At 36.8% G+C, this 18631-nt stretch overlaps 1 protein-coding gene across 2 annotated transcripts in view; it reads right to left on the minus strand.

Moving 5' to 3' along the window:
• LOC144977455 (uncharacterized) overlaps positions 1-18631 on the minus strand; it is a 49050-nt gene that overhangs the window by 15805 nt on the left and 14614 nt on the right. For both annotated transcript variants that reach the window (XM_078922692.1, XM_078922693.1), the window contains exons 3-14: positions 18158-18391; positions 16352-16519; positions 14870-14965; positions 12419-12556; positions 10046-10362; positions 9284-9427; positions 8582-8801; positions 6650-6885; positions 5431-5559; positions 3680-3778; positions 2747-2853; positions 1063-1784 (exon numbers count right to left, since the gene is read on the minus strand). In XM_078922692.1, the coding sequence (XP_078778818.1) occupies positions 1063-1784; positions 2747-2853; positions 3680-3778; positions 5431-5559; positions 6650-6885; positions 8582-8801; positions 9284-9427; positions 10046-10362; positions 12419-12556; positions 14870-14965; positions 16352-16519; positions 18158-18391 (2610 nt within the window). The remainder of the gene's footprint in view (positions 1-1062; positions 1785-2746; positions 2854-3679; positions 3779-5430; positions 5560-6649; positions 6886-8581; positions 8802-9283; positions 9428-10045; positions 10363-12418; positions 12557-14869; positions 14966-16351; positions 16520-18157; positions 18392-18631) is intronic.

Genomic DNA, 18631 nt, shown 5'->3' on the forward strand with positions numbered 1-18631 from the left:
ACCCGCTGGGCTGTGTGACCTTGAGCAAATCACTTCTCCCTAGCTCAATTTGTGGTGCTGCACTGCGGCTGACGCCTGGGTTATTCCAGTCTGCCCTTGGAATAGACCCAAGAGATAAATTTCCCCTACGGAATGAATAAAGGAAATTTTTTTATTTTAAAAAAATGTTTTATGCATTTTTTAAAAAAAAATTGCAGCTTCCTCCTTTTCATCATAATTTACAACCAGTTTTGTCAATTCTTAAAAAGCCAGCCAGCACTTTTGTCTCGCCTTTTTTTTTTTTTCAATCCGAGTAAAAAGTAGAGAACAAAAATTTAAAAACACTGAATGTTTTGGGCTCAAAACTCTTCTTGAGCTAAAAAACAAAAACAATATAAACATTAAAGCATAGCTTAGAATTCACATTTTTAAAAAAAGAAAGTGAGCTGTTATATAGCACAATATCCACTTAATGTGCTCAAGGCACTTTACAAGGGGTCCCTAAACATCAGCAACAGTTAACATGAAGAACGAAACATGACGCCTGTTAGATGATAATAGAATTTTTTTCCAGAGACAACCCTGTTAACGGCCAGGTACTCATTTTACACCTGAATACGGTGAGAGAATGTGAGTAAAGAGTCTTTTCCAAGGATTCAACTATGCGCAGAGCGAGGCTCGAACTCAGGACCTTCCGATCCGAAAGCGAGTGTCATACCACTTGACCACATAGCCGCACAAATGACAAGAGATATCTTTGGCATGACTTGCCCACTAGTAATACGATGATATAGAGAAGTATTTGGTCTGCTAGCAATACAATCTCTTGATCCAATTACTAACGGAAAAAATGTGCTGGATAGTTCTCTGCCGTCTGTTTGGATTTTAAGTGATGTTAAAACATGTCTTTATTGTTTTTTATATTGGCTGAAGAAGTATTTTGAGCCCGAAACAGTCCCTGTTGGGGTATTTTGTTCTTTATTCGAAGCTGTTATAATCATTTTTTGTTCATTAGTTTTTACAGTCCTCAGTTTTATTTTTTTTTGCGGCTTAATATCACCTAAAGCCACATATTCAACTCACCTTCCTTCCCGTCCCCGGATAGAGTCTGACTTCCTCCATTATCCAGAGAATTGGCATTGCCCTCGTTTTCCTTATCGTGGATATTGGAAGTCAAAGATGAAGACATCATGTTCGATTTGTCGTCATCTTCACCACCAGCAGTTCCAATATCCCCCGACGGTAAACAGGGCATGACTACTGGATTATCCGAGTCCGTCAACGTGCCTTGAGGAGACGGCATCAACATCATCATTTCCTCTGCCGATTTCAAGTTGGACACCCCGTCTTCTATCTCCGCAGCGGCTCCGTGGATCAAATCTCGATACTCCGAGGCGAAAGGAAATGCTGAGGAATGCGTACTGGAAGAGGCGGTTGACACGACAATGTCGTTATGACTGACGTCCATTAAATCAGTGCTAGTTTCCATTTTGTGAGGATCGTCTGTCAACCTTAAAAGTTTTACATCGTCGTCGTCGTTGATATCATCGTTTGTGCCTTGTGGATTATAACTGGTGTTGTTGTTGTTACCGATATCATTTACGCTTTCAACTCTACCAGAAGCAGGATTAGCACTAGAAAAAGTTTCAATCTCTGAACTTTCATTTGGTTTTTCTTTGGTTGCAGTTTGTGCCTGACTCCCATTGTCTTGCTGACCCGATTCTGTCAGCTCAGAGGGAAGGTTGATGTATTTGCTGTTATTGCCTTCCAGTGTTGGAGCTACAGGCTCTGGCAGATAGAATGACCTGAAAATACAAGAAAAGGAAGACAATACCGTTATTATCAGGAAATTAAAGACTCAAAAATATGAAAAAACAATGGATATTTGTAAAATAAATATTGCTATTGACTTTATATTTGTTATGAATAGTATATAAGATTATTTCTACTACAAATATCCAGGGACAAGGGGGAGGGGAAGGAGAGTCAGAAAAAAAAATAATACCAACTGCACCAGATATCGAGTGCTATACTGTAAACAATTTAACTGTTTTATTTGTAACTGACTAAAGAAGGGTTTTTAGCCTGAAATGTTCTGTTTGATATTTTGTTCTGTTTTAAAGCTGTTACATTCATTTAAAAAAATATATTACTCTTTACAGTCAACAGCCTCTAACAGCTTTGTATTCACTACAAACTTCTGCTATGCTTTACAACTAATGCTTAACCCTCTTCATACCAACCATAGGAAAATCGTCACATTCGTTCCGATACAACCAACATTTTTCTTATTCACATTTCTTGTATGTACATCACAAAATTTGAGGAGATGTTTTTTTTGTTTTCGTTATGATAATTTAATGTTATGTTTTACAGCTTGTTTTGGTGAACAAATCAAAAACAAAATGTCAAGAATGTACTTATTTCTATTGAGTTAGAGCTAAAAATAAAATCAATGTTTATTGTTGCATGGGAATGACGTTTTGAGGAAAATCTGTAAAATGGTGAGTTAGGAGAAATTTAAGACTGGTCAAAATTTTCTGTATTTACTCCATACAAAAACAGTCATAAAAAAAAATGAATACAAAAGCATCACAAAAAGAACAAGTTTCAAAGTTATTCAATCTTAGCTTTCGCAATAAATCACAATTTGATGAAAGCATCACAAAAAGAACAAAAGACCAAAATACAGAATGTTTCTGGCTCAAAACCCATCTTCAGCCAACATATTATACTCCATGCATAAATGCCTGTTTAATCCCCTTACTTGTTGATGCATTCCTGAAGAAGGGCATCTGACAACAAAAGCCCATTATTTTCAGAGGAACAATGCTCCATGTTCAGATGCTCTGTCAGACGAATAACACTGAGGAACTGAAAAATAATAAAAAAAAAAAAATTTGTTATAAAACATAACATAAAACAAATACCAAATATAAACTCTCTTTATTCATCCCAGGACATATTTGTCTCTCTAAAATGTCTAAACAAAAAGAGAGAAAGTGATAACCAAGGCATCAGCTTTACTGCAAAACTACAAAGCGAGTAATTTTGCTATACTCTGAGAAAAAACACGTTAAAAAACTTTTGACCAGAAAAATCGTCCTTCAAAATATCTATCGATGAAAATGACCCTCATCTAGGCAAAAAAAAAACAAACCAACTCTCAAGCCTGGGACTTCATGACCACTGTCAATGGAACCATTCAGATAAAGAACAGAACATTTGGGACTAATAAGAGGTGTTGACTTTAAGAGTGTTCACTATAAGCAGATTCCACTGTAACTGACTTGAAATCCCTCAACTATCCACCAAAAAAATTGTATCGATTTAAGATTAAAATGAATTTCAATGTAGACTTTAAAAAATGCCTATTATGTATTACAAACACACACACATATATATATGAATGTGTATATATATATATATATATATATATTTATGAGTGTTGGTGGGTACTTGTAGGTACGAGAGTGCTCGATAATTTAGGTTAGAGCAGATAAAAATAAATAAATTCACGTATTCTTAGCTGAAACAATTGTTTCTATGTCCTCCATTTCATCAGCCGACTGATGAAATGAAGGACATGGAAACGATCGTGAGTGAATTTATTTATTTTTATTTTTATATATACAAACACACAAATATATAGACATATACATAAGCAAGTATAAATGCAAGAGTTCCTTCGCAAACATACCTTATTTTGACAAATAGCACAACAGTAAATGACCCGATGCTTGCAATAGTGTTTGTCCAGATAGACTTTTCGACTGGCCCAGTAGTCACACAGCTGACACTGAAATAAAAACAAACAAAAACAAAACATCATTGGACGAAAATTTTTTTTTTTTTTTTAAATGGAACTTTTATATAGCGCAATATCCACTAAAAGTGCTCAAAGCGCTTTACAAGGGTCCCGCCAACAGCAACACTTAACACTAGGACTAGACATGACACAATAATTAGCCGATATTACAATTTATCAGACAGAGACAACGCTGTTAACGCGGGTACTCATTTTACCATGAATACGGTGAGCGAGGCTCGAGTCCAGGACTTTCCGATCTGAAAGCAAGTGTCATACCACACAACCACATAGCCGCACAACAAAACTTGCAATGGAACCTCACCCCTCCAAATGGTATTCTGGGGCTTTGTGGTCTAGTGGGTATGAATCTCATCTTCAGATTGGAAAGACCAGGGTTGGACACCTGCTCTGAGCAGCGAATAATTGAGTCCTTGGAAAAAAGCTCTTTACTCACATTCTCTCACCGTATTCAGAAATATTGCAGTGCCCTCTCACAACAAGATCAGAGCTGCCAACCCCATCTGATTAGAATGTGTACAATGGGACCTCAAAATGGGGGAGATTTCATAAAAATGGGTACAATCCTGAAATCGACGGAAACTAACCATTGTGAAAGCAAGAGGAAGGTATAGTTACATAAAGTCACACCACACAAGCTCAATTGCAGCAACAATGATGTTCCCAAGACTATAATCCAATCCTTTCAGAATTCTACCTCCCAGCATGAAGATCATAATTGGTCAAAAAATATATGAATATCCACTTGGTCACCAAGGTTTCTCAATAGGCATCAAGCGGACCATGATCAATGGAAAAAATCTAAAAACATGGATGCAGAGAGCAGATATACTCATCGACTATGACTGAATCACACAATTCTCAGCAAGCGTCATTCGGACTGCGAAGCTTACTACTACTACTATTACTACTCGGGTGTAAAATGAGTACTATCTGTTAACAGTGTTGTCTCTGTCCGGACAAAAATGTTAATAACATCTAACAGGCGTCATGCCTCGTCCTACATGCTAAGTGTTGCTGTTGACTAGGGACCACTTGTAAAATGGTTTGAGCATGTTTAGTGGATATTGCGCTATATAAATGCTCTTGTATTTTTTTTTTTTTTTTTTTTTTAATTTTAGGATGAATCAGACCCTGGACAGTGGATTTAGAATTGAAATGATTTGAAATGGAAATTGATGGCTTTTTGGAAAGTGAGAAATTGTATTAACAAGCTTGCCAACCAATCTCATGGGGGACCTGATAGCTCAGTTGGTAGAGCACTCGCTTCAGAATCAAAGGGACCGAGATCGATCCTGGGTGCAGTCGAGATTTTTTCAGAACCCCCCCCCCCTCCCCACTTGTCCACCAAGCAGTGATTGGGTAGCTGAGTCTGTTAGATCTGGCAGAAAGTACTTTGCGACAGACTAGAGTCCTATCCAAAGGGTAGCAAGCAAATGCTATTGTTCATTTCACGCTATAGAAACTGGGATAAACTCCAGATCCATCGGCTTATAGCTAATTTTTTGGGGGTTTTTTTTCTTGAGTTTTTCTTCCTGATTTGACTGTCACTGTTTCTGACACTTTTCCAGATGTTCATGTTACACGCATCAGTGCCTGATCCCTAATCTAAACCCCCTTACCATCTGTACATTGGGCAAGTCTTTGATGTCGTGGACGAACAAGTGACGGTCTCTGTCTATTCGTTTCTTGAATTTCCGATTACAGACGTGACACTGGTGGATGATGGCATTGCCCTTCTGACCTCGACCCTGGATCAAAATATGTAAAAAAACCAAAAACATCAAAGATTTAGTAGTGAATTACAGCCTCCAAACAGATTTACATAGTAGGGATGTCAATAATAATAATAATGATAATAATAATGATAATGATAATAACAACAACAACAAATAAAATAATAATAATAATAATAATAATAATAATAATAATAATAATAATAATAATAATAATAATAATAATAATAATAATAATATAAATCTTTATTGTCCAAAAAATGGCAATTAGTCATTAAATTAGTTTACAATGTTTAAAATTAAAAATACAATACTTAGGTAGATAGACAAAAATACATCAATAGAATAATAATATATAAACATCAAAATGATAAAATATCTAAATATCTAAATGAAGATGACATTTCATAACAGTTTCGAAAACCCAATTGGCAAACATGCTCTTTCTTACTCACACACACACATCTCTACACATCCCTTGCACACACAACCTAAATACAAGAAAAAGAGTAAGATTGTTTTACCCTGGTGTCAACTGTTCTATTGAAGAAAAAAAACAAAACAAAAACAAAAACAAGAAAATAAAACGCAGAGATAGCATTTGGATTAAATTTTTTCTAAAAATCAAACTAAAAAGCTTTTAAATAATCACAAAATCACTGAATTTGCTTAAAATGCTTTAGAAGGGGTCCCAAGCCAACAGCAATATTGACGTAAATATGACAAAACAGCACATCTGTAAGACATTATTACATTAAAAAAATTTGCGACAGAAAAAGGCCTGTAACCAGCCAGTTACTCATTTTACACCTGAGTACGGTGAAAGAATGTGAGTAAAGAGCCTTTTTCAAGAAATCAACTGCAAGCATAGCCCAGAGTAGGACTCAAACCAGGAACCTACTGATATCAAAGTGAGTTGTCTTACCACAATACCACAAAACTGCACAAAATAAAAGAACACTCACTAATAAAAAGAAATGTCGCCAGATATTCTCTGCCAGCCTTATTGGTGTGGTACTTGAACCAAGAACCTACCGGTCTGAAGGCGATTTTTTTTTTTTACCACAACACCACAAAGCTACATAAATTTTTTTAAAACACTCACGGATAGAAATGTCGCAAGATATTCTCTGCCAGCCTTATTGGTGTGGTACTTCCGTATATGGTTTATCATAGACTTGATGGTGGAGTAGTCCTTGTTACAAAGCAGACACGTGGGTCGTCGACTGTCGTGGGTCATCTGGTGCTCTACCAGATGACTCTTGTTCACCGTTTTGAACTCACATTGGTCACAGCGGTAATACTGGCCTGTGTGCTTACGCATGTGTGTGTACAAATTACCTGGGTGAAAAAGATCATTCTAAGCTTTTTTTTCTTGATTACAGAATAATAATAATATTATAATAATAATAATAATAATAATATAATAATAATAATAATAAATAATAATAAATAATAATAATAATAAAATATAATATATAATAATAAATAATATAACCATAATGATAATGATAATAATAATAATAATAATAATAATAATAATAATAATAATAATAATAATAATAATAATAATAATACATGACAATTATATAACACATAGCCAATCAAAAGAACCAAACCAAATTTAACCTTGGCTCATAGGTCCTGAAAGGCTAGATTTGTACTGAATATATACCAGTTGTTTAATGTTTGCCGTGGTAGGAGTTTCCTATTGTTTATTTATTGCCATTTTATATTTAGTAACAAAAACCATAATATCACAGCTACTGGTGACCTTGACACATATTTGACTCATCATCTCAAAGCGTATTATGTCACAGTTTTGTTTTGTTTTTAAGGGTTTTACAGCGCTTGTAACACATTTAGGTTATATCAGCGCCAGTAAAAAGGAAGAAAATGGAATAGTAAAAAGTTCTAGAATTACAATTAAAGCAGCCAAGAGAAAGTAAGACAAAGGGGAACTGGGAACAAATAGGGATCAGATGTAGATTCCAAGAGCATACCACCAATGTACTTAGTTTGAGATAAGTCTCATCTCAGCACAAAATCCAACAAAGAGGAATGAATACACTCAAATGCTTACATTATACATTTAAAATAACATATATAATAATATATAACAGAGAGATGATTTACAAGTAAAAAAATATCATCTCCCAAAACAATAATTATGCATTTGACTGTTTCCCTCCCAGCCAGGACTCCGACAGGGCCAAGACAAAACCAAGCAATCTCATTCCAAGACAAAGATAGAAAGCACGTTGGAAAACAGATATAAGGGGATAGAAGACGCAGTATGTACCCCCCTGCCCACTATGGGAGGTATTATGTCACAGTGAATTGGATTTAAAACTTAGAACTTTGACAATTCTGGTCAAAAATAAACGGCTTCATGTTGGAAAATAAGATTCCTTTTATAAACTTACAAAAGTTTGGATTTATTTTTGATTTATATTGTTCTGACTTTAAAGACTTTCCTGCTCAGTCAAACATAATACAGGGATTCCCTTTGTTACTATAATTAAGTCTGAAAATTTTTCTCATAAAAAGCACATACGAAAATATTTCGTACAAAGCTATCTCTTCATAACTAAATAAAATAAATAAATTCCCTTTATTCATCCCTAAGAGGAAATTTGTCTTTAGGATCTATTCCAAGGGAAGACTGGAATTTCCCAGGCATCAGCAACAGTGCAGCGCCGCAAATTAAGCTAAGGCTAGGTGACTTGCTCAAGGCCACACAGCACGATGGGTAGTCGAACTCTGTTCCTTTCCGGTATGACGCAAAGACCATACCGCTGAGCCACAATGTCCCATGTAATCACCCTTAAATCATAGAAAAGGAAACATATCCATCTAACTTTCCACTATCTGTGGTTTTTAAACAACCAATACTTTCACCTTTAAAAAAATGAAATGAACACAACAATACCGAATGGGTCAGCCTGAAAACTTCAAAAAGTCCGTTTAGGAAAAAAAGGGAATCTTTGATAATACCCTAATGACACAATGTGTTACATATAGATGTCTCAGTTACCTTTAGAATTGGTTGTGTAATCGCATTTATGACATTTGAAAGGCTTGAGGTCGGTGTGGGTGATGCAATGGAGACGAATGTGGGACAAAGACTTGAACACCTTTTCACATACTGTACACGAGTACACGGACAGCGACGACACGGTGGGCGTGTTGTATACCACACCGCTGGAATTGTTCAATTCTTGTTCTATCACATGGACTCGGAACATGTGGTCCACCTGAAGGATGATAAAAATAGATTTTAACAATTAGTAAGAACCTATTTCAACCACAATATTTCACAAAACAACACTGTACATTCACAAGAAATTATCATAGCAGTAAGTTCACAATTCCAACTCATATAAAAACAGTTTCTTCCCAAGAACCATCAAGGAATGGAACACTCTCCCACCAGAAATCCTAGATATTACCAACAACAATAAATTTGGTCAACTATTAAACATTTATCTTTCAAGTCAATAACACAATAATGGAGAAAGTCACCACATAATTGTATAAAATCTGCTGTGATGGGTAATTGGCTTTTTAAAGATAAAGACGTTGAAACTTGAACTTGAATTTAAATTTACATCAATGAACAATATGACCTGACCGGAATCTGATGGAAGTTACCCAAAACCCTGAATTTTTTGCTCTAGACAGGATTTTTTCACAGTGAAACTGGAGTTTTGGCATCACCGTCATCACACTTACATACCTGTGAGAGGTCTACATCGATGCACGCCTCAAAAGCCACTTTATCTTCCTCATTCTTGAATATGGGCAGGTTCTCCATCGCCTCCACTGCCTGCTTCATCTGGTTCCCACTGGCTCCTTCTAGTGGATTGTTCTCCAACTTGGCCTGTAAACAAATAAATAAATAAGTGAATAAATAAATAAAATGAATATATAAATAATTCAATGAATAAATAAATATACACATGAATAAATTAACAAATGAATAAATAAATGTTGGACCTAGCCTCCCAAATAGCCCAATGGAGCTCATTTCTGTTTTTAATTGCATCATGTGTCCTGCTTCTGTTGTAGTTTTCACCAATCGCCTCTCTTTGCTCCGCTTGCTATACAATCTATTGGATGCAGCCTAAATATACTAAATACTCTAGTACAATCTACTGCCCCCCCCCCCCCAAAAAAAAAAAATTGAGCTTTTATATAGTGCAATATCCACTAAATGTGCTCAAAGGACTTTACGAAGGGTCCCTGACCAACAGTAACATGTAGAACGAGACGTGATGCCTGTTAGGCGATATCACAATTTTTACCAACAGAGACAACGCTGTTAACAGCCAGATACTCATTTTACACTTGAGTATGGTGAGTGTGAGTAAAGAGCCATTTCCAAGGACTCAACTATGCACTGAGAGAGGCTTGAACCCAGGACGTTCCGATCCGAAAGCGAGTGTCATACCACAAGACCATACAGACGCATATATTATAATATTCTATATCAGCTTACCTTAACTCTACTCGGTCGACCTCTTCTTCGGACGATTTTCCTTCGTTTAGGAGCCGATCCCGAGTCATCATCATCATCATCATCGTCGTCGTCCACACCGTTCCCCTGATCCACTCTACGGCTTACCCCATCATTGTCATTATCACCTGGACAGTATCCTTCTTCGTCCTCATCCTTGTCCATCTCCTGCTCATCTTCTTCGTCCTCTCTCTCCACCTGCATACTCTCCTCCATCGGAGCAGAGAATTCTCTGTCATCCTCATCGTCGTGGGCTCCATCGTCCACTTCTAGATATAAATTTGTTTCTTCCTCTTCATCTGTAAGAATAAAATACAAGTCTCAGAGATACAAAGCTGCTGCTGCTAGAAGCTGTGGACCAGAGATACAAAGCTGCTGCTGCTAGAAGCTGTGGACCAGAGATACAAAGCTGCTGCTAGAAGCTGTGGACCAGAGATACAAAGCTGCTGCTAGAAGCTGTGGACCAGAGATACAAAGCTGCTGCTAGAAGCTGTGGACCAGAGATACAAAGCTGCTGCTAGAAGCTGTGGACCAGAGATACAAAGCTGCTGCAGAACTGGACAAGATAAAGCTGCTGCTGCCTAGAACTGTGGACCAGAATTACAAACCTGCTGCTGCTAGAAGCTGTGGACCAGATATAAAGCTGCTGCTGCTAGAAGCTGTGGACCAGAGATACAAAGCTGCTGCTGCTAGAAGCTGTTGACCAGAGATACAAAGCTGCTGCTAGAAGCTGTGGACCAGAGATACAAAGCTGCTGCTAGAAGCTGTGGACCAGAGATACAAAGCTGCTGCTGCTAGAAGCTGTGGACCAGAGATACAAAGCTGCTGCTGCTAGAAGCTGTGGACCAGAGATACAAAGCTGCTGCTAGAAGCTGTGGACTGTAAAAAGTAATCAACAAAAATGAATATAACAGCTCCAAAAAAAATAAATAAATAATTAAATAAATAAAATACCAAACTCTGAATGTTTCTGGCTCAAAAGCCTTCTTCAGCCAACTATAAAAAACATTGCAAACATAAAGACATTACTAAAAAAACAAAACATATTGTTGACAGAGAAAAATTCTTTTTTGAAACTGTTATATTTATTTTTTATTAGAGCAGGACTTAAACCCTTGATCTTCCGATCCAAAGGCGAGTGGCATACCACAAGACCACATAGCTGAACTGTTTTTTTAAACATTTTTTCTCAAAATTACCTTTCTTCTTGCGCTTACTCTGCTAAAGACGGACACCCTTGATAACCAAAATGATTTGTACCCACCAAATATTCTATCAACAATTTGGGTGTAAAAGCGGCTATTGGATCTAGTGGTATGACAATCATCGCCTTTGGATCAGAAGGTCTTGGATTCGAGTCCCGCTCGGAGTGGTGCATCATTGAGACATTGGAAAAGGCTCTTAACTCACATTCCCTAACATATCCAGGTGTAAAACGAGTACCTGGCTGTCAGAAGAAAAGGTAATATCACCTGACAGGCATCATGTCTCATCCTACATGTAAATAGGTATCCCAAACCACTTCGTGCGGCTATGTGGTCTAGTGGTATGACACTCGTTATCAGATCGGAAGGTCCTGGGTTCGAGCCTTGCGCTCGGCGCATAGTTGAGTCCTTGAAAAAGGCTCTTTACTCACATTCTCTCACCGTACTCAGGTGTAAAATGAGTACCTGGCCGTTAACAACGTTGCCTTTGTCCGAAAAATTGTAATATCGCCTAACAGGCGTCATGTCCTGTCCTACATGTTAAATGTTGCTGTTGACCAGGGACCCCTTGTAAAGCACTTTGAGCTCATTTAGTGGATATTGCGCTATATAAAGCTAAATTTTTTTTTTGTTTTTTTTTTTTACTTCAGAAATTATCAAAATGAGGTTTCTTTGAACAGTCTCTCTCTTTCTCTTGAATTTAAGTTATTGGTGAAAAACGTATACCATTAAAATGAACAGCCTTTGACGATAATAATATCACAAATTGGGCTTGCTGGTTTGTTTTTTAACGCAAAGCGCCATCTATGTAAACAAAGCCTATTATTTTCTTCCCTATACAAGATTTATTTTTCTTCACATATCATCAAATAATGAGGTTTGTATGAAACTTTAAAAACTCATAGCTTTTTTATTTATTTATTGTCCGATTTGGATGAATAAAGTGTTATTTTCCATGGTTTGGGAAGTCACATGTGGCTTTGTAATTTAATTGTTGCTATTTGTATATAAAACTTTTTTTTGGTGACACCTGATTTTAAGTGTTGCTGTTGGCTAGGTTCCCTTATAAAGCGCTTTGAGCACATTAAGTGGATATTCAAATTACACCCTTTCACAGCAGCACAAAAAAAAATTTTTTTAAGCAACTCACCGCCAGAATCAATTTTGACCACATCCCTCTTTGAAATGTCCACGTAAGAGGAGCTGGCAAGACACTTGTGTGTGTTGAAATGTCTTTCCTTGGTGAAAGTCCTCTTGCATTGGGGACACGCCAACTTGCCATCGGCATCTGTTGTTGTCAGAGACGGTAAGGACGTTATCACTGTTTTCTTGAATAAAACAACTATTTCTGGTTAACTCTCTCGAGTTCATATGTAAGGAAAATCAAACAAATTTGTTCGATTTTCAATGAGGGTGAACTCGAGAGAGTTAAACATGGAGGACGTCCTTTTGATTCTACTGTATCTAAGAATAGTTTTTTTTATAGAATTTACCATTTTTTGTTCTTTTACATTATTCAGAAATGAGGATTATACCCAGATAAGTAGTAAAGTAATTTTGAGAGATGTAGAGAGGACGTTTTATTACACTATTTGTCTATTTGGACTATGAACTTGAACTTGCTGTTTTATATTTTTCTTTTGGTAGGTAACACTAGATGCACGAGAAAAAAAAAAAAGGGGTGGCAACAGGAGACAAATTGGGAGACTGGGAGCAGCAGACCTGCCAACCCTTCACATTCCAAAAGTGGAATCAGAACGCCTGAAATTAGGAATTTGAGACAAAAAATAGGAATTCCACCTCTTTCCCCCCCCCCCCCCCCCCCCCCAACCCACCCCTCTCTTTGCTTTGCTGTTTTTTATTCTTACCATTATCATCATTTTTGAAAATCGGAATTTTAGAGACAACGGCAGAATAGTAAAAAAAAGGAAGAGTGAAAATAGGAATGATTCCGTCAAAAGCGGAAGGGTTGGCAGGTATGGGAGTAGTCCTTTGGACCCATGAGGCTCATAGAGAAGGAGTTTATCCTGGCTCCTATCACAGACTTGCCAAGCAACCCCAATCATTTGAAAAGGTTCATCATATTTTTCCCAATATCTATGCTGATTTTCTCACATTTTTACCCATAAAATCATATTTTCAACATGTGCAAACATTCAAAATTTCAAATTTAACATTCGCTGAATTTATGGAGAATTATCAAGCTAATAAAGGGATGGAAAATCCTGCAATTCAAAAGAAAATCATCTCAGTTTCTCATATATGTGGAGATGGTATTTAATGACCTTCATCTATTCATTTTTTCCCCTTTCGTTACAAACTGTTGACTTTTTTCATTTATCATATTTTAATCAACATTCCCATCTTATCATATTTTGGACCTCTATGCGTTTTAAAATATGAGAAATCATACTAGTTGGCAAGCCTGCCATAGCGTGAAACTGACAATAGCAATTGCCTGCTACCATTTTGGACAGGACATTAGTCTATCCCGAAGTACTCCACAACAGATCTAACAGAACCAGCTGCCCAATCACTGCTGGGTGAACATGGGGAGTGAGGGGAGTCTGAAAGAAACCCTTAATTTCACACGGGATCGATCTCAGTCCCTTTTGCATGTGATACGAGTGCTTACCAATTGAGCTATCAGGACTCCCTTCCCCTTCCCCTCTCCCTGCAGGGGACTGGGAGAAGAACTATATAAGTAATTAAATCCCAGTTTTAAGCAACCAGATGGATGTTTTACTAACTCCCTGGAACTAAATATTTATTCAGGATATCAACTTATGTGACAAGATAAGTCAGAGCTCAATCATTTGAATGGGAGCATCAATGTAATCTTAGGTCTCTCTCACATTATATCTAAGTTTGTGGCCTATAGTGTAGCAGACCTGTCCTACTGTTACGAAAAATCCGTAGAATTATGAAATTTGGACTCAAATTTCAGAACTTTGTGAGCATCTCTAAGCCATTAAAACTTATTGAAAATGAATTTTGATGCCAGGCATTATAATTTTAAGGAATTCAAAGTGTTATTTATTTTCACAGTGAGGGTAAGTTGTTGATTTTCAAATTTAACTTTTAGGGAAAACAATTTTTATCTCCTAAGAATTCCGAATTTTTAAATTTTCAAGTAGGCAGATCTGCTATAGAACTGTTGCAACGTGTCAATTCCTGCGTTGTTGGTGTTGTGCGTGTTGTAGCAATAGGTCTTCAGCAAGGGATTCCAGGGACGCGACGGGGACGCTTGCTACAAGGCTGAGACTAGCTTGTGTACATGTGGATGCCCAGAGCAGACGATGGAGCACATCCTTAGAGAATGCCAAGGATGGACCCAGCTGCACTGGCCATGACCTAAGAGTCTGCTCCACAGATGCTGTGGAGTGGGTTCAGTGTTGGAGTGACAAGCTATTATGATGACTTCCTGTGAAGGCCACACAACATAAATATAGATGATTAAGATTAAATTCAAGATATCAAGACTCTCTACCATCTAGATAAAAATTACACCTGAATATATAACTGATTTAGGGAGGGGGGGGGGGGGAGAGAGGAAAACAAAACAACGAAATTAAAAAGAAAAAAAAAAAAGAGATGTTACTAGTTTCTGGGGCGGATGGTCTAGGAGCAGATGGAGGGACAGCTTCAAGAATTTGGTTCTTGCCTTCACCTTTTTTGGCCCTCCCTACGCGAGGCTCTGAAATGAATACGACAAGAGTACTAAATAAAATGAGCTTTTATAAATTGAGATTTTATATAGAGCAATATCCACTTAATGCGCTCAAAGCGCTTTACAAGGGGTCCCTAACGAACAGCAACATTTAACATGTAGAACGAGACATGATGCCTGTTAGGTGATAATACCATTTTTTCCCTGACAGAGACAATGCTGTTAAAGGCCATTTTACACCTGAGTACAGTGAGAGAATGTGAGTAAAGAGCCTTTTCCAAGGACTCAACTATGCGCCGAGCAAGGCTCGAACTCAGGACCTTCCGATCCGAAAGACCACAAGTCGCACTAGATAGAGTGAATATGACAGGAGTAGTAGTGAAACCGATGCTATTTTACACCAGGGCTGCCAACCTCAACACATGAAAAAGTGTAAGATTGCCTGTCAAAAAGAGTATGATTTGGAGAAAAAAAGTTTGTTTTTGTTTTTAAGGACTTTTTACAGCGCTTGCAACACAATAAGGTCATATCAGCACCAGTAAAAAGGAAGGAAATGAGAAAGTTAAAAGTTCTAGAATTATAATTAAAGCACCCAAGAAAAGGCAAGACAAAGGGGAATTGGTTCAAATAGGAAACAGGTGTTGATTCCGAGAGCACATTATCAAAGTACTTAGTTTGGGATCACCTAAAAGTTTCATCCAGACACAAGCACTAGTCCCCACTAATAGAAATACACTCAAATATTTACAAATCATATGTTAAAGATGAAAAATAACAGTATATAACAGAGAGATGATTTACAAGGAAAAAAAATATCATCTCCCAAAACTATACATTCGACTGTTTCCCTCCCAGCCAAGGACTCTGGCCAGGGTCATATCAAAACTAAGTAATCTCATTCTAAGACAAAGACAGAAAGCAATTGAAAAACAGATACAAGGGGATATAAGACACAGCAAGTACCTCCCTGTCCACTATGGGAGGTCAGGAATCCCATCCAGAAGAAGAGTAAGATTTGGAAACAACGTGTACAATTTGAAAATGTAACCCCTCAGTCAATTCACTCCCTGTCGCTGGATAATTTTGGAAATTTAACTAATTCTTATAACAAGTTTGTGTTGGTGAAAAATTTAAGGAATTTCAGGAAATATTGAAAATAAAATTATGGGGAAGTAAAAACAAACACTTGAACGTATCAAACAACAAAATATACAGTCTAGGAATCAGCGAGAATGCAAAGAAACCATATCAGAAATATAATTAAAGCAACTTTTACTTTTAAAAAATAAGATTTGATTTTCATTATCATCATTATTATTACTATTGTCATCATCATCATCATTACTTTTATAATCATTAGCATCATTATCCATACCAAAATCATCATCGTTATTTTCCCCACAATTCACTCACTTTTTGCCGGGATACTGTCTTTGAAAACAGCTATCTGACCCTGCTGTTGTTTCTGTAGAATGGCCTCAAATTCCTCCTGGCTGATTACAACTGTTGTGGTCCCGGAGTCATTTATTGCTGATGACGCATCCATCAGTTGAGAGGTCGACAAAACTTCAAGTTCAGAACCTAAAATGAAAAAAAATAAAATAAACCAATCAAATTTGTATTATTCATTATCTAGGGGAAATCTGTCTTTAACCCGAAACGTCCACATCATCTGTCTTCCTCAAGGGGCAGCGTGGCTCAGTGGTACAGTCTTTGCTTCCTACCAGAAAGGTACTGAGTTCAATCACCCGCCGCTGCATTGTGTGGCCTTGAGCAAGTCACCTCGCCCTAGCTCACTTTGCGGCTGATGCCTAGGTCATTCCAGTCTTCCCTTGGAATAAACCCTAAAGACAAATTTCCCCTTGGGGATGAATAAAGGGAATTTTATTTTTTATTTTTTTTCTATTCTAATACATTCCATTTACTTTTGTTATTCACTTCGTCTAACATGTATGCATTCCCTGGCTGAGCAAACTACTGGAAATTCTCTTCTTTCCTAGAATGATTGCAGGCTTGAACAAATTTCCTGAAGACGTCACACCAGCTCCAAACATAGAAGAAACCTTCACACATCTCCTCTCACAGTTCACGCCATGACATCATTCAACAAAGCCACCTTTCTATTTCCTTTTCAAATATTATCATAGATCCATTTATCTATTTATTTTTGTCTTTATGAGTTCAAAAATGAAGTCTTACTCGGATTGTAAAATAATATGCCAAAATTTTCACAATGGAGGTCGACATTAAGCAGCAGATGCAGATCTCAGAATATAATTTCTTAACTCTTTCCTCACCAGCCGCTATTTTTAGAATTTTCTCTGAAATGTCACACCCACCCAATCAGTATGAGAAAATTGTTGGTTGCACCGTAACCAATGAGACAATTTTCCTTGATTGGTAAGGTGAGGGTTAAGGTTACAAAGACAAAACTATAAATTGAAAATGAATACCTTGTGAGGGAATATAAACCAACTCGATCTCTGCGATCGGCTAGCTCTTCATAAATGGAGAAAAACTTCCCAAGAACAAAGTTTGCTGAGTGTGGTTTTGCATTTTCGGTTCCAATTATATGGAATTCTTTACCACCCAAAAACTCAACAATGTGAAAGTCTGCCAGTCTTTAAAAATCGTCTAAATACCAATCTTTTTCATTTTGCTTATCGTGATTCTATGTGAACTTCGAACAAGATATGTGTGTGACTCTTGTAGTCGAATGAATGAACATGTGTGATACTAAAAAAAACTATTGTAAAGCACCTCTGAGCACTATTTGTGGATACTGGCGGTATATCAAATATAAATAATAATAATAATAATAATAATAATAATAATAATAATAATAATAATAATAATAATAATAATAATAATAATAATATAATAATAATAATAATAATAATAATAAAATAATAATAATAATAATAATAATAATAATAATAATAATAATAATAATAATAATATAATAATAATAATAATAATAATATAATAATAATAATAATAATAATAATAATAATATTGCACTATATAAAAGCACAAGAGACACGACTGTACTTTAAAATTTTGTGATGTACAAAGAAATCAGAATGAGAAAATTGTGGGTTTCATCATAACGAATGCGGAAATGTTCCATGACTGGTAAGAGATTGTTAAGGTTACAAAGACAAAACTAGAACTACACAGTGCCAGTGGGCCACTTATCATAATATCCCTGGTTTTTACCTTCTAGTTGGGAAAAGGCAGACTCCATCTTGGCTTCGGCGTCCTGACTTCCAGCATCAGTGGTCTCCAGATCTACAGCATCCTTCAGAATGACATAGGTGTGCGTGGAGGCCTCGTTGCTGGAACTGTTGTCAGAGGGACGCTCCACCAGGCCCAGTTCTGCCTCCATGTTGTGGACGTCATCGAGAAAAGTGAGGTCGGCCGTATCTGCAGTGTCTGCCCTGGATGTGTCCACTGTTGATGTAAAATGTAAAGATTTGCAGTTGATTTTGTTGTAGCCTGCAATAGACTACAGTGGAATCCTGTGTAAAATCAACCATATTGGACCAGGGAGATTTGTCTTGACTTTAAGCAAGAAGGACTTTATCCATTGTGAATAGAACACACTTAGATAAAGAATATAAGCTTCAATTTAATATACGAAAAGAGATAAAATGGACGTTTTGGATTTCCCCTTTATCAACAAAACAGGAT

Source organism: Berghia stephanieae, chromosome 7 (genome assembly GCF_034508935.2).
Source record: "Berghia stephanieae isolate SIO BIC M18660-M18661 chromosome 7, UCSD_Bste_1.3, whole genome shotgun sequence".
In the NCBI taxonomy this organism is placed as follows: Eukaryota; Metazoa; Mollusca; class Gastropoda; order Nudibranchia; family Aeolidiidae; genus Berghia; species Berghia stephanieae.